The sequence below is a fragment of the Eptesicus fuscus genome, chromosome 12 (genome assembly GCF_027574615.1).
Source record: "Eptesicus fuscus isolate TK198812 chromosome 12, DD_ASM_mEF_20220401, whole genome shotgun sequence".
Lineage (NCBI taxonomy): Eukaryota > Metazoa > Chordata > Mammalia > Chiroptera > Vespertilionidae > Eptesicus > Eptesicus fuscus.
This window is the reverse complement of record NC_072484.1, coordinates 32,284,833-32,300,021: the sequence shown is the minus strand read 5'-3', so window position 1 is coordinate 32,300,021 and position 15,189 is coordinate 32,284,833. Positions and strand designations below refer to the sequence as shown.

The 15,189-nt window shown below is 50.5% G+C and overlaps 1 protein-coding gene across 2 annotated transcripts in view; it reads left to right on the top strand.

The window, feature by feature from the left end:
• BCL2L1 (BCL2 like 1) overlaps positions 1-15,013 on the top strand; it is a 50,401-nt gene extending 35,388 nt beyond the window's left edge. For both annotated transcript variants that reach the window (XM_028144635.2, XM_008140968.3), the window contains exon 3: positions 13,340-15,013. In XM_028144635.2, the coding sequence (XP_028000436.1) occupies positions 13,340-13,477 (138 nt within the window). In that variant the 3' untranslated portion in view covers positions 13,478-15,013. The remainder of the gene's footprint in view (positions 1-13,339) is intronic.
• The last annotated feature ends 176 nt before the right edge of the window (positions 15,014-15,189 follow it).

Here is a 15,189-nt window from a genome sequence, read left to right as displayed (position 1 = left end):
TCTGAGGAGGAGTCATGGGTGGAGAGATCTGCATAACCTGAGGGAGTAAACCATGTAACAGTCTGTGGTAAGAACATTCCAGACCCTTCGGAACAGGTACAGAGACCCCCAAGGTGAGAAAGGTGTACTTGGCATGTTTGAGGAAGAGCAGAGGAGATGTGTGGCTAGAACAGAGTGAGCAGAGGAGAAAGTGGTAGAAGGTGAAGATTTGTGTGAGCCAAGGAGAGATACTCTGAGTGAGATGGGAAGGCAGTGGAGTGTTTTGACCAGACAGGATCTGATTGCTTTTAGAAGGACCCTTTTTGGCTGCTATTTGGTGAAGAACCATAGCAGGAGGTAAAAAGCTGGGAGATCAATAAGGAAGCTATTACAATTTAGGCAGAAAATGATGTTGACTTGGACCAAATGATGGTGATAAAGATGATTAGAAGTGGTAGATTCTGGATCAGTTTTTAATAGAGATCCAATGGAATTTGCTGACATTTCAAAGCTAGAGCAGTTTTAAGGATGACTTCAAGGTGTTCCAGGCTTTAGCACCTAGAATGATGAAACTGCTACCATTTACTAAAAAGGGTAAAGATACAGAAAGAAAAGTTTGGGGGGAGGGGGAGTTAAGAATTTTCAGTACATTTATTTACATTTTTTAAAGGTGGGTCAATTGAGCCCTGGTCAGTGTGGCTCATTTGGTTGAGCATCGTCCCACGCACCGCAAGATAGCTGCCCGGATTGGGGATCGGTCCCCAGTCGGGGTGCGTATAGCAGGGAACCAATCGATATTTCTCTCTTGGATCAATGTTTCTCTCTCTCTCCCCTCCCCCTCTCTCTCGTGAGTCAATTTTTTAAAAAAACATTTTAAAAAAGTGGGTTAATTGGTAGAAAAAATGTTAATAATAATAGTGATACATGAATAAGGCCATCACAGTGATGGCTGAAATTGTGGGTAGGATGGACTAGATGAGTCTGTTCTCCCTTCCAGCTTTAAAATCGGCTTTGGTTATTTCAGACCTTGTAGTCTCCTATTCATGAAGAATGGGAACTTGAGACTCAGCCTAGAATGTAATAGATGGAAAAGGAATGACAGGAAAGGAATCCCTTGCTCCAGGCTTACCTCTTGTTAATTTGGAAGGACTTGGAAGTTCTTGCTCACATCCTGGCCTCCTGGCATTGCCTCATTCACTCACTCACTGCGTCACTGAGCACCTTCTGCCTAGTAGGCCCTGGAGACAACACTGTTCTGATGTCCCCTCATTCCTAATAGAGAGCAAGCTATCTCTGCCTCCACCCTCATCCCAGGCCTGGCTTCTTCATGGTCCTGCACGTACCTGGAGCTCCAGTGATGTTTGCTAAAAGTGGGCAGTCATAGCCCAGGCAGACCCTGCCCTCCCTTTGTCTCTATCCAGCCCCTCCCTTCTTTTCCTATTGTCATTTACCCTTTGGGCCTGGGAGCAATTGGCTTTGCCTCAATGAGAGTGGAAATGGTTTTGTCTTACTTCATTCCATAGGGTTCTCATAGTTATCAAGCTGGGGGAAAATGCTCAAAGGCTCTTCCTCAGCTTTTTGTAAATGAGAAACAGAAGGCCAGCGAGACAAGCAGCTCCCACAGTCCACATCCCATCAGCACAGTTCTACTTTTTTTTTTTTTTTAATATATATTTTATTGATTTTTTACAGAGAGGAAGGGAGAGGGATAGAGAGTTAGAAACATCCATCAGCTGCCTCCTGCACACTTCCTACTTGGTATGTGCCCGCAACCAAGGTACATGCCCTTGACCAGAATCGAATCTGGGACCCTTGAGTCCGCAGGCCGACGCTCTATCCATTGAGCCAAACCCGTTAGGGCAGCACAGTTCTACTTTTAAAAATAAATTCTGAGTCTGCCTGCTTCTCACCAGCTTCCCTGTCACTATCCTGGCTAAGCCACCATCATATTTCTCCTGGATGACTGATCAGCTCTTCACCAGACCTTTTACTTCCACCTTTGCCCCTGGAGGTCTCCACCCAGCAGCCAGAGAGATCCTGTTAAAGTCAGGACCAGCTGATGTGTCTCAGTGGTTGAGCGAGCATTGGCCTATGAACCAGGAGATCATGATTCAATTCCCAGTCAGGGCACATGACCAAGTTGCCGGGCTCGATCACCGGTAGGGGGCATGTAGGAGGCAGCCAATCAATGATTCTTCTCTCTCATCATTGATGTTTCTGTCTCTCTCTCTCCTCCCTGCCTTTTTGAAATCAATAAAGATGTATTTTTTTTTTTTTTTAAAAGTCAGATTATGACCCTCCACTGCTCAAAACCCTGCAGTGTTCCCTTGTCACTCAAAGGACAAGCCCAAGGCCTTAAATGGCCTTCAGGCCCTGCACAATCTGGCCTTCAACTATTGCCAGACCCCATTACCCCTGATTCACTCGGCCTCAGCTACCGTACACTGGTGTCTTTTCCGTTCCTAGAACACCTCAAGTATATACCTACCTCAGGACCTTTGCACTTGCTATTCCCTCTGCCTTTCCTCAGATCCTTACAGTGCCTTTTTCCTTACTTCATTCAGGGCTCTGATTAAATGTTACCTCCTCAAGAAGCTTTCCCTGACCATGGGTTCTAATCCTGCCCTCTTCCATATTTCTCTCTAACCTCTTTTCTCGTTTATTTTTCCTTTATTGCCATCTGACACATTTATTGCCTGTCTTTTCCATTAAATTGTAAACTCATGCAGGTAAGAATTTTCATCTGACTTAGTCACTGCTTTATCCGTAGCACTTAGCATAGTGCCTGGCATTTAGTGGGCACTTAATAATAAAGATTTATGGAGTGAATGAGAGTTCAGAGCTTAAGCAGGGCAGCTTGTGTGGTCCTTCCTGCAACCCCACAAGTCAACCCACAAAGGGGTTATGGTCTGCCTTAGAAAACAAAGCTAACAGCTCTACCAAAGCTACTTGGCATCACTTTTATTTCCAAGATAATGACCAGGTAGTGAGAGGGACCTTCTCTGCAAGGACTGGTGGCCTTGCAAGGGCTGGATTGGGGGTTGGGAGCAGCATAGAGCAGCCATCAGCACATCTCTCCCGTTCCCAACCCTCAGGGATCCAGGGGGCATATCTCTTCCCTGTCCTCAAAGTAATTTGACTTCCAGGGCTCAAGAGTAGCCGAACCTCAGTAATTAGTGGGCGGTGGGTGGGTGAAATGGGGAAGCCAAGAGGAGTTTAGTAACATCCTCCTGTGTCTATCCTATTGCACTGGCTAAATTTAATGTGCTTTGGAGTCACACACCCTTACTCAGTAACCAGTGATCTCGGGCAAAGTTTTATCACCTCTCTAATCTTAGTTTTCTCATTGGTAAAATGGGGACAACTTTTCTCATGAGATTTTGAGAATCAAGCAGGGGCTTAGTAAATATTAGCTGTTACTTTTTTATTTGTAGCTACAAATAATGAGATACACCAGTGGTGCCAACTCATTTTTAGCTATTAAAAAAAACACCAGCTAACATTTATTGAGTACTTTCCATGAACCATTTAATTCTTGCTGCCAAGCCTGTGGAGTACAGTATTCCTGCTTATAGACAGGACACCGGGCTTAAAGAGGTAGAGTTTTGCCTCAAGTCCCACAAGTAGGCAGTCACAGTGCTGAGGTCCGAACCAACACTGTCAGACTCCAGGGGTCAGGAGGCCTTTTCGGGGAGTCTCATCAGCTTTTCTGGATCTCAGTTCACCTCTCTGTGAACCACAGATTATGACACATGATTTCTGGGTCTCCTGGTGGTCATGATGGTGGTGGTCATCTGAAGTTTCTTGGTGCTCTGGGTGTTGACTGTGAATAACAAACCTCCAGGTGGCCCCTGGCTCCACATCACCCGCTGCAGAAGAGTACTTCAGCTCTCCTGGCACCATCTCAGGCATCTTGCTGTTCTAAACCTTAAGGGGGCTGGTGGACCGGGGTGGAGATGAATTGAGGAAAAGGATAGAAGGGACGGAAATGTAGGAAATGAAGCCCCATAGGAACCTTCAGCTGAGCTCTTGGTTCCCCGGATGTGTGTGAGCTCTCACTTGTACAGGGGGAGGGAAGGGTGGTGCACGGATTTGCTCCCACTCCCTTCTGTTTGGAATTCCAAACATTTCCAATCAGATAAAGGTGGCTGAAAATACCATGGACTTGTCTGGACTAGTTGGAGGCGGTGCTGGGGTGAGGAGGTTGAGGCCACAGGGACAGAGACCGGCAAGGTCTGGCCCATCTGAGAAACTTGTCCAGGGTCACATGTACCCATTGCTCTTTTCCCTTAGAATCCTGCACGTTTCAGGGCAAGGCTCAGCGGAGGTGGAGGAGGATCAGACTCTTTTGTGGCAACAAGTCCTACTACTCCAAAATGTCACCTCTCACCTTCCACACTAATTACTTCATCTTTTAGATACCCCTGAGAGAGAACCCAGGTGTCACTCATTCATCTGTGTGTGTGTGTGTGTGTGTTACTTTTATCCGCCTCACATTGGAGCACTAGTAGGAGCCCTTTGAGATGATCCCCTTCACTTTACAGATAGCAAAAGTCTTGGGCTTTCCGAGCATCCCAAGCAAGTCAGTGGTAGAACTGGGACCTGAAACCTGCATCTGCTGACTCTCAGCCCGGTGCTGTTTTCTTTATAGCATGCAACATTGGGCAGGAAGGAGGGAGTGGCTGCTTTAGACTATGGAATATAGTACTTGGAAGCATAAATCCCAGAATGAAGCAGTTTTAGGGAAGGGGTTGGCCCCAGAAACCAAGTCTCTGTTCTTTGTAGGTTGCTACCACAGTCCCTCCTGTCTTTTGCCTCAACACAATGCAAAAGATGCCTTTTCCACAACCTTCCAATAGTGTTCTGTCCCTCTTCCTGAGCCTGGGAGAACTTGGTGTCTGGGGAGTCCTGGGCACCCTATCCAATCAATCACCTGGTGTCTCAGCACCTCCTTCTACTTTTGCCAGACAATGATGGGGATGGAGAGAAAGAGAAGATTGGCCTTTCTTCCCTTCCCTCCTCACTGTCTGCCAGTCAGCCGCACTCATTCGTACCTTCTCTGGGCCCAGCACCGACTGGGCTAGGCTGGGGGAACAGAGCTCATGGTAAAAAATGAGCAACTCAACAAACGGGTGAGAGAGCTCAAGAAGACTGGGAGACAGAGAGCAGGAGGCCTCCTTGAAGAAGTGACCTGTAGGTTAAGACCTAAGAGATGAGTATGAGAGAGCTAGGCAGAGGGACCAGCATGGACAAAGGTCCTGAGGCTGAACAGAACATGGCATGTGAGCAATGAAGCAGCCTGGCCTAGACAAAGCTGAGGAAACCTGGCAGGGTCTTGCAGACCATGGAGAAGGCTCTAAGACTCAAATTGAGCCGCAGTGACATAGCTACCATTTACTCAAAATCTACCATGTGCTGTGCGGTTCTAAGAGCTTTACATGTTTTGAATCCTCACAGTGTTTTTGTGAAATAAGTACAATGGGGATTTTTAATCCCCATTTTACAAATGAGAACCACAACTAAACACCTTCGTCTATTTTGGGTACCTGCCCACTCTTTGCTCTGGCAATCCAGCTTGGTAGAGAAATAGAACTTAATTTGTCACCTGTCTTGGTTTCACCCAATAGTGCTGCCATTTTACAAATGAGGAAACTGATACTCAGAGAGGAGCAGAACCTGGTCTAGGGCCCAGAACAAGGCCACCAAAGTTTCCTCTGTCAGCTTGTGTTGCCTTCTTGGGCAGCCCCTGGGACAGAGTTGGACAAGAGCAACAGAGGAGAGAGGAGCCGAACTAAGGCCCAGACAATGGAGGCGGGGAGTGGGGAGGAATAGAGGGAAAGAAGCAAGGATTTCCAGTAGAGCTGACAAAAGGAAAAGTTTTCCAATAGATCTGTCCAAAAATTAAATGTTCTATAGGGAGGGAAGGAGCCCCTTATGACAAGTGTGTAAGCAGAGAATGCACTAGAGAGGATTGTGAACTCCCACAGATATGGGCCATCTGGAGTGAAGTAGACCCCCACCATGTGACCTGGGTGCTCCACCTTTCTGAGCCCCATCTGGGCAGTGACGACGTTAGGGGTGAGCTTGCGCATCCCATGGAAAGTGGATGGGTATGTTGTTAGGTCACTTTGGAGTCTCTGTGTGTCAAGGGTGTGCCTTGGTCCTTCTCACCCTAGATACTGGGAGAAGAGTGAAAGGCTGTGGTCATCCATCTGCTCATGGAGGAACAGGGAGTCACCAGGGTGAGAGGAAAGAGAGTTGAGATGAGGCAGGCCTTGGAATTCCAGGGAATTGATGCATATGAGCATGCAGCAGCCAGTCAGGAGCCACTAAGTGCTTAGGCTCTGGATCCAGACTCCCTGGATTCAAATCCCAACTCTGCCATTCGTGAACTATATGACCATGGGAGGATCACTTGAACTCTGAGCCTGATTCCTCATCTGTAACATGGAGAGTATTTTTTAAAATAAATTTTTATTGATTTCAGAGAGAGGAAGGGAGAGGTAGATAGAAACATCAATGATGAGACAAAACCATGGATCGGCTGCCTCCTGTACGCCCCCTACTGGGGATCAAGCTCACAACCCAGGCATGTGCCCTTGACTGGAATCGAACCTGGGACCCTTCAGTCTGCAGGCCGACGCTCTATCCACTGAGCCAAACCGGCTCGGGCAACATGGAGAGTATTAGTAGCACTTTCTTCAGGGGGTTATTGTGAGGATTAAGTGCATTTGTATACACAATGAAGCTCTTAGTACCAGGGTAAGTGCTCAGTAAATATCAGCCATCACTCCCAGGAAAGGATATTGTGAGCCCCTAAATGAGCATCTGTGCCCCCAGTAAATGCTTTTCTGAATTATCTCTGCCTCCAAGGCTAGCACCCTGTTTCTGAGCTGAGGAAGGAGGTGGAGAGCCCACGCTCACACTGCTGGGCCAGATAGCTTTCTCAATTCCCCAGCTGAGGTGTTATCTCCTCCCGGCACAACCACTTCCTTTTCTGAGAAATGAGCACATCTGTCAGGCTTAGCTTCTTAGAACTAATGGGGAGGAGGAGGAGGGAGAGAAGAGGCTGGCAGCTGACAGGGCAGAGTTGGAGAAAGATTAAAACAAAGTTTGCCGTGTGGATGCCTTCAAATATCCCCTAAAGCCCAGATGGCTTGGGCCCTGTATGACACCCTCTTCAGCCAGTAATACCAAGGTCACCTTGTTTTACCAAGTGCCTTCATCCCCTGATCTTACCACTGCTGCCTGTGGGTGGGGTCAAAGCAGGAGAAACTGAGGCTCAGAAGTAGAGAGACTTGCTATGTCACCCACAGCTGGGCTGGCTAGAGTGAAGTGTCAGGCCAGCAGTTTGGCCACCCATCTCTTTGCCCCTGCCCCACTAAGCCGCCCCTCTGAGTTGCCCACATCCAGGCCCATGTCCCCTGGGAAAGTCAGGGGAAGTGGATTTCAACCACAAACCTCACTTCTTTCCACTCTCCGCCTGCAACACCCTGCCAAGAGAGTGATAAAGCCTCTCCATTTGCCCCACCCACCCTTCCTGCCATCTCCTAGGGACCTCCTAACAAGGCCTCCTTGGTCTACTCAGCAGGCATTTATCAACCTCTCTCCCAGGGACACTGAGGCTGGGAGCAGAGAGTGACTGCGAGTGACTCAGCCTGCCCATGCAGGGCTTTGCGAGGCCAGGGCAAGATACAGTGCTGGTGTCCCTGGCACTTTCTCTGGGCTCTGAGGAGCCCGCTCCTCTCCTCCACCTACTTCTTTCCTGAAATAACCACACAGGAAGGAAGCAGGGGGCCTGGGTCACCCTAGAGGAAGGAAGGGCTCGTCTGGCACAGGCACTTGTTCCCCACTGAAGCCAGGACGGAAGGGTTTCACTTTCCCTCCTGGTCTTCGTCACATCCTTTTCCTGTGGTACCCAGTTCCCCCTCAGCTGGCAGGGGCCAGAGCTCATTCATTCAGCTAGTGGCCTCAGGCCACCTTCCCCTTCCTAGAGGGCCTCAGGACTATAGCCCTGGCCCAGAAAGGGGGGTTTGCTGCTGCACGTGCTGGGCTTGAAACTGGCTTTCCCATTTACTCACTTTGCGCAGGTCTCAGTGTCTCTGAGCCTCAGTTTGCCTGGGTTTAGAAAGAGGACCTCCTTCAGTCACAGAAATATATGCACCTGGCCCACAATGCGCCCTCAAGAATTATTGTCCTTTTGAAAGTGGACAGAGAGATGTACAAGGTTAGAAGCAAAGACACTGGAGCCAGACTATTGGTGTAGGCAACCCAGCCAGGTCACCAGATTCATTTAGAATGGCACCTGCTGTGTTCTAGGCACAGTACCAGGTTCTAGAGACTCCAGTGACAAAACCACACACTGTCTGGTGGGGGAAACGGGACAAAAAAATAATCAAGTGGCCATGATTGTACATGTAATCAGGGATATGGCCCAGTCAGGGTAAATTGCTTTAGCTCAGTGACTGGCACAGGTAAAGCATTTAAATGTGTAGTAAAGGGTAGCCACCATAACAGCAGTTATTGTTTTATTGTTATTTGACAAGTGAGGACACTAGGAGCTAGGGAGGTGAAGTAACCTGCTTAGTCATACTGCTAGGAAGAAGCGTGGAAACATGGGAGGTGAGAGAGGAGAAGAATGGGATTGGAGAGCTGATCAGCTTCAAGCAGGGACTGTATTGTTGCCCTGATAGGGTAGGTACATCCTTGTGCCAGCCTTTTTCCTGGCTTCTCCAGGGTTGCAGGTGGATTGCATTATTCAGTTGGCTGCTTCTGGGCAGAGATCTAGCTGACGTTAGTCATGACGGTTTGGATAGGCCCCTGGCTTCAGACATGGATCAGACTTGATTCCTGCTATACTGAGGCACCGTGACTGATGGGAGAGACTGACACACAGATAGAGGGCCTAGGGATGCCCTGCCTTTCCTTCCTGCCTCAGGGCCTTTGCACTTGCTTCTCTGGAACATGCTCTTTTTACCTGAGATTATTGATCCTTGGCCACCTCCACCTCATCATTCAGATCTCAGCTCAAACCTCACTTCTCCAGAAAGATCTCTGAGCATTCCACCACCTATATCAGTCCCCCAGGCATTGTCACCTCCCCATAACTTACTGTGTTCAAAACCCAATCACCTCTAAAATTGTCTTGTTTCTTATCTTCTCTGCTTCCTACTATGACGGTGTTTCTCAACTTTTTTTTTTTTTTTTCGTTATTACCACCCCCAAGGAGTCTTTTTAGACATTTTTGTCCTAATTGCCCTCCCATTACATTTGAATGCCACAGCTGTCCTGTGTATCTCTATAGGTATGCGCCGTTGTACTGCAGAGAGCCACAAACCACTGTAATACCCAGGAATTTTTCATTTTGTTCCATTGGAGTTGATATCACCCCAGTTGAGCATGCAGAGACTACAACACAAGCTCCGGGAAAGCAGGATCCTTGTTTGTATTGCTCACTCTGTGTCTCCAGAGCCGAGCTTGGTGCATGGAAGGTGTTTGGTAAATATTTATGGTGTGAATGAAGGTCCATAAACCCTGGAAGCACAAAAAAGACATTTGTCCCAGAGTTGGAGAAGGGACTGGTAGGGAAGGATTCTAGGAAGACAGGACTCCAACGTGGGGTTGGTAACTGAGGAAGAGAGGTGCAAGAAGGGTGGCCAGTTAGAGGGACGCCGTGTGGGCAGAGGCACAGGGGTAGGAAGCGCTCTGGAGCGTGTGGGGTAGGCCCAGTCCTCGTGTGTGGCCAGGACTGTGGGAGTCAGGGCCTTGAAAGTGAGCCCAGCCTTGACTTCTGTGGACCCCGGTTCTTGTCTCACCATTCTGAAGGGCCCCAATGCCAAGTTGGGAGACCCCAATTTCTATCCAAGTTCTACCACAAACTGGCTGTGTGACACTAGAATGGGCAGGTGTGTTGGCCTTACTGACTTGTGGGGTCTGCCTGGCTAGTCGCCCATGATTCTCCCATGGGGGTCATTAGCCACTGCCTCTCCCCCGTGGCCCTGAAAACTCCCACGTGGATTCCTGTGGTAGCAGTCACAGCTGCAAAGAGACACTTCCTCCATTTGCTGTAACCCACGCTGAGGATGCAGACAGTCTCTCAGGCCTGGGTCTCCTAAAGCCTCTGTGACATCAGAGACGTCCCTGCAACTCACCCTTACCTCTCACCTCTCTGCCCACCATGCCAGCTCTGGCTAAAACCAGTGGGAGCCATTGAGGAGCAGTGGGGGCTTATCTCTGCTTTTCCAGACTGGGCTGCTTTGCAATCCTGTTTATTTATCCAGAGCAGCCGCCCGCTGAGAAAATGGCTGTGTTTGTTTCCAAGTGTGTCGTGTGAACCATGGGCTAAATATACCCACGCCACTGCCTCCCGGCACCCGCCCTGGAACAGCACGCCCCATTCTGCCGGTGCTCTGTCTACAAAAGCAATTCGCAGAATCCACAGCCTTGGAAATCCTGCTCCCCCCTCCCCAAGAGAAGGCGCTCCTTGAAGTGGAGATGAAGTGTTGTTCTGGCCAGGAATGCGCTCCTGGGGGCTGGGCAGGTCAGAGCCTTGTTCTTGACGGCACCAAATGAGAATGTTCCCTCCACCCTGGAATGGCTGTTCCTGGACAGTGAGTGCTTTGTGCCTTTGCAGGGACAGAGCCTGTTTACTCCAGCCCAGCCCCAGAGCCGAAAACGTCCTGTGGCTGCCAGCCCTCTACTTCAGGAAAGTTCCCACTGAGGGAGCCAGGCCTCTCCCACTTTGGCTACAACCCCAATCCCTGGCTGCTTATGGGACATTTGGCCCCTTGGGATAACCATGGCCTTCTGGCCATGGCCTCACTTCTCCCATGCCTCCCCCACAGCCCAGGACTCCCCCCATCATAGGTCTATCCTTTTTGTGAATTCACCTGGGCCTACTTTGCTTCAGATCAGAAAAATTAGAACTCCTATAAGAAATTTTCTTGCCAGCAAAAATGGAGGCTAGCCAGGATGAAGATGCATATCCACATCAGCCATGCCTGGCAGCAACAAGGCCAAGAGTTAAGAGGCTGGCTGCTGCCGCTGCTATACCTTCTCCCCAGGCCCAAGACACCTCCACCCCACCCCACCCCACATCCTTTTAAACGGAACCCATTCAGCACAGGACAGGGCCTCCCCAAATGCCCCGCACGGGAAGGTAGCAGCGCTCCCTGCAGTCCTGAGCTCTGATCCTGGCTTTGCCACCTAGCAAGGCCTTCCCTATTGTAAACCTCAGTTGTCTCATCTGTGAAATAAGTTTCAAATCGCTAGTCTGGGAATTACGATGAAGGTGCAATGAGATAATAGTGCCTGGCACTTAGTAGACATGCAGTATTTTTGCTCTACTCATGTATTTATCGACTACCAACTATGTGCTAGATAGTGTTCTGGGTGTATAGAAACAAGACAAAATCTCTGCCTCATCAAGCCACATCTAGTGCAGGAGATAAACAAAAACAAAGTGTAGAATCTGGTTATGAAAAGTGCTGAGAAGAAAAATAAAGCAAGGTAAGGCGCTAGATAGGAGAGATGGGGTGAATACCATGTTAGACACGGTGGCCAGGGAAGGCCTCTGAGGAGGTGACATTTGAGCAGAGTCAGGAGTGCCGTGAGGAAGTGAGGCAGGTGATGCTCTCGGGTCAAGTGCTCCAGGCAGCAAGAGCCGCGAGCTCCTGAGCTCAGCTGCTACTCCGGAACCGCAAGGAGGCTGTGCTACGTGTGGAGTGTGCGGTGGGGAGGGGCCCTGCTAAACCCTGCTGATTGTGATAAGGACTTAATTCCAGGTACGATTTGAAGTCTTGGGAAGGTTAACAGCTTGTAGAGATGTGGTCTGAATGGGGCTTTTCCCAGCAGAAGGGTAAGCTTTCTGGTAAGGGCTGTGGCTTATGTGTCATTGCTACCTTCCTAATGACTGAATAAATGTTGAGGATTCTTTGAGTCCAGTTGGCAGCTCAGTGTACATGGCACTTGCTAGGATACCAGGGATAGGAACAGACATGACAATGGCTTTCTGAGTGCAGAGAGAAGCTGTTAGAGGACTTTAAGCACAGGCGTACTATGATCTATGTTGTTAAAAATCTTTGCGTGGAACATGGACTGATCGGAGTTACCAAGACCAGCGGTGGGGCCAGTCAGCATCAGAGAGAGCAGACCGGCTGGGTGGGACGTGGGCCCGTTGGAGGTGGCAGCCCTGTCTGAGGAGCAGACACCACTCAGTTCGTTGGGACCAGGTGGGAATGTGGCCCAAGGGGTGAGCTCTTGGTGGAGGCAGGAACACTGGCTCTGGAACCAGCCGGTAATTCATTTCATTCCCTCCCTAGACCCACACAGTGCATTGATTTCTAGGTGCCAAACACTAGGCTTGGGTTTTGGTTCCACCACTGACAAAGCTGGGTGACCTGATCAAGTCTCTCCGCCCTCAAAGGCCAATTTCCTGGTCTGTAAATGGGGAGGGACGGCCTGCCTTTTTGTTCTACTCATGTATTTATCAGCCACCAACTATGCGCTGGATGCATTGTTGGGAGGATTAAAGGACAAATGGGGTGGGAAGCTTCTCGTTAAAGGGTACTCTTAAGATTCCCTTTCCCTGCCCCACAGGCCGGCTCCACCCTAGGCTGGGTAATTTAACCCGAAGCCCCTCCCTCCCATATCATGTGCTTCCCTCCTGACTGGCTTCAGGGCCCAGAGTTGTTGCTCACCTCCTCCTGGAGGCAGAGTCATACCCCCTCTGGGGTGGGGAACAGGGCTGGAGCTCATAGACCATCCCAGGCGTGTGTGGTTGTCTCTGTGCTGCCCTGCTCAGCCTTCCTGGGCAGAGGAAGAGGGAGCCTCTGGTAAAGCCCAGACATCCTCTGCCAGGAATCCCTCTGGGAATTCACCTTCCCTTTTCTCTCCCTCCCTCTCTCCATCACAGCAGTGGGAAGCATATGGCTCCACCCTGCCCTCAGACTCTACTCCAGCTTCTCTGGGGCTTGCAGATCACACGTGGTCCAGCACCCTGCACCCTCATCTCTCCTATCCCTTCCTTCTGCACTCTGCTCCAGCAATTGGCCTCCAGTCATTTCCTGCCCATCTCTTTCCCACCTCAGGTTCTAGAGTACCATTTCCTGGCTGTCTGACCTGGAACAAAGCTCTTTTCCTACTTCACACCCACTTTCTCAGCAATAAAATGGGTCGGTCATTTCCAACGGGAGGTCAAGAAGGAGGGCAGTTCTTAACCCTTTATCAGGCCCAGAGCGGGCAAGGATGACAGCAGTTTTTCATATTAAGGCCATCGCATGAAGATGGCCTCCTTCTACCCACCCACATTACTGTTTAAGGAGTCCAATAGCACCTTTCCTTCTCTTCTCTCTCCCTGCAGGACACTTTTGTGGAACTCTACGGGAACAATGCAGCAGCTGAGAGCCGGAAGGGCCAGGAACGCTTCAATCGCTGGTTCCTGACGGGCATGACTGTGGCTGGCGTGGTTCTGCTGGGCTCACTCTTCAGTCGGAAATGACCAGACACTGACCACCCACTCACCCCCCACACCTGTCCTTCCCCCACCACATCCCTCCTTTCAGCCACCATTGCCACCAGGAGAACCACTACATACAGCCCATGGCCACCCTACACATCACAGGGTTGGGCCTAGATCTGGTCCCCCACAATTAGTTTTCTAGAATTTACTATGCTTCTGTGAGAGCTGCCTTCCCCCACACCTCAGTTCTCCTGGCCTCAAAACCCACAAAGTTTCCCCAGCATCTGCCCCATGGAAGCTGGCAGGCACGTGGGAGTTCATGGCTGACGGCTGGAAGGGCCCTACCTGATCGGTGGAACCTCCTTATCCCTTAGCCTCCCCTAGAATGCTTTCCTGCCAGGGAGCTAGAAAGTTTTCTGACCCTTTTTCCTAGAAAGACTAGATTGCCTTCGTTTTCATGTTTGTGGCCTCAGAATTGATCATTTCTTATCCCCACCCCACCCTCTAGGACCTGGGCTCCCCTTTCGTTCATTCCTACCCTCCAGTGGCCACTTAGGGGCCAATTCTGACTAATTAGGGATTCAGGCTGCTTGGGATAAAGAAACAAGGACCAGGACCCCCTCCCCAACTCTGGCCTGACCAAAGTCTCCCCCTCCCACCCCAGCCCCAATGTCCTCTAGAGGTGTCTGGCTAGAGGCCAGCCTAACCCAGGAGGAGGGGGCTGTAGCTGCAGGAAGCACCCCATACCAAAGCCTGGGTGTCCCTCGCAGTTTAGCACTACCCCAGCTCCCCTTCCCTTGCCCTCCCCTGGCTCCCATGACCATGACTGCGGGACCAACTGCGCCCAAGACAGGTGCCCCAGAGCTGTTTATGGCCTCAGCTGCCTCACTTCCTGCAAGGAGATCAGCCTTGTGGCATCTTTGCTTTGGATTGCTGCCCATGGGGTTCAGGGGCCTCGGCCCAGAGCTGAAGGGGAGCTACAGGCAGTAGCTATGGGAGCCCTAGGGTCTTCCCTACCTCAGGCAGGAAGGGCAGGAAGGAGAGCCTGGTGTGCAGGGTGGAAGTAGGGCTGCCTGGAGGGGCCAGTCCTGCCTGGCCAAACAGATTTGTGCTCCACCCGCATTCAGCCTAGGCAGCCGGGCTGCCAGGTCAGAATGGCCTGGCCAGGAGCCCTTCAGGCCTCCCTCTCTCCCCTGCTCGACCCATAGTCTGTCTCATCCCTGGGGGTCCTGGCCTAGCAGCCCTGCCCCCACCCCCAGGCTCTCTGCTGTACATATTCGAGACTAGTTTTTATTCCTTGTGCAGATGATATACTATTTTTGTTAAGCGTGTCTGTATTTATGTGTGAGGAGCTGCTGGCTTGCTGTGCGTGTGCACGTGGAGAGCTGGTGCCCAGAGATTGAACAGCCTGATGCTCCCTCCCTGCCCTGGTCCGAGGAAGCCAACCGGGGGTCCTGGCTCCTGAGGGGCACCTATCCCTCCCCCAACCCCCACCCCACACTTGTTCCAGCTCTTTGAAATAGTGTGTGAAGGTGAAAGTGGAGTAATAAATCGTGTTGATCATTGAACAAAAGGGCCTGGGCTCTTGTGTTTTCTGGGATGGGAAAGAAGGGACTGCTTGCCTGACAGGCCGGAGGAGAGCTGGGTACTGGTGCTGGTGTGCTGCCCTCAGGGGAGGACCCCATTGGACAAGCCGCTTTCTCCCCCGGGCCTGAGTTTCTCCACCTGTATATTGATGCTTGCTGTGTGCT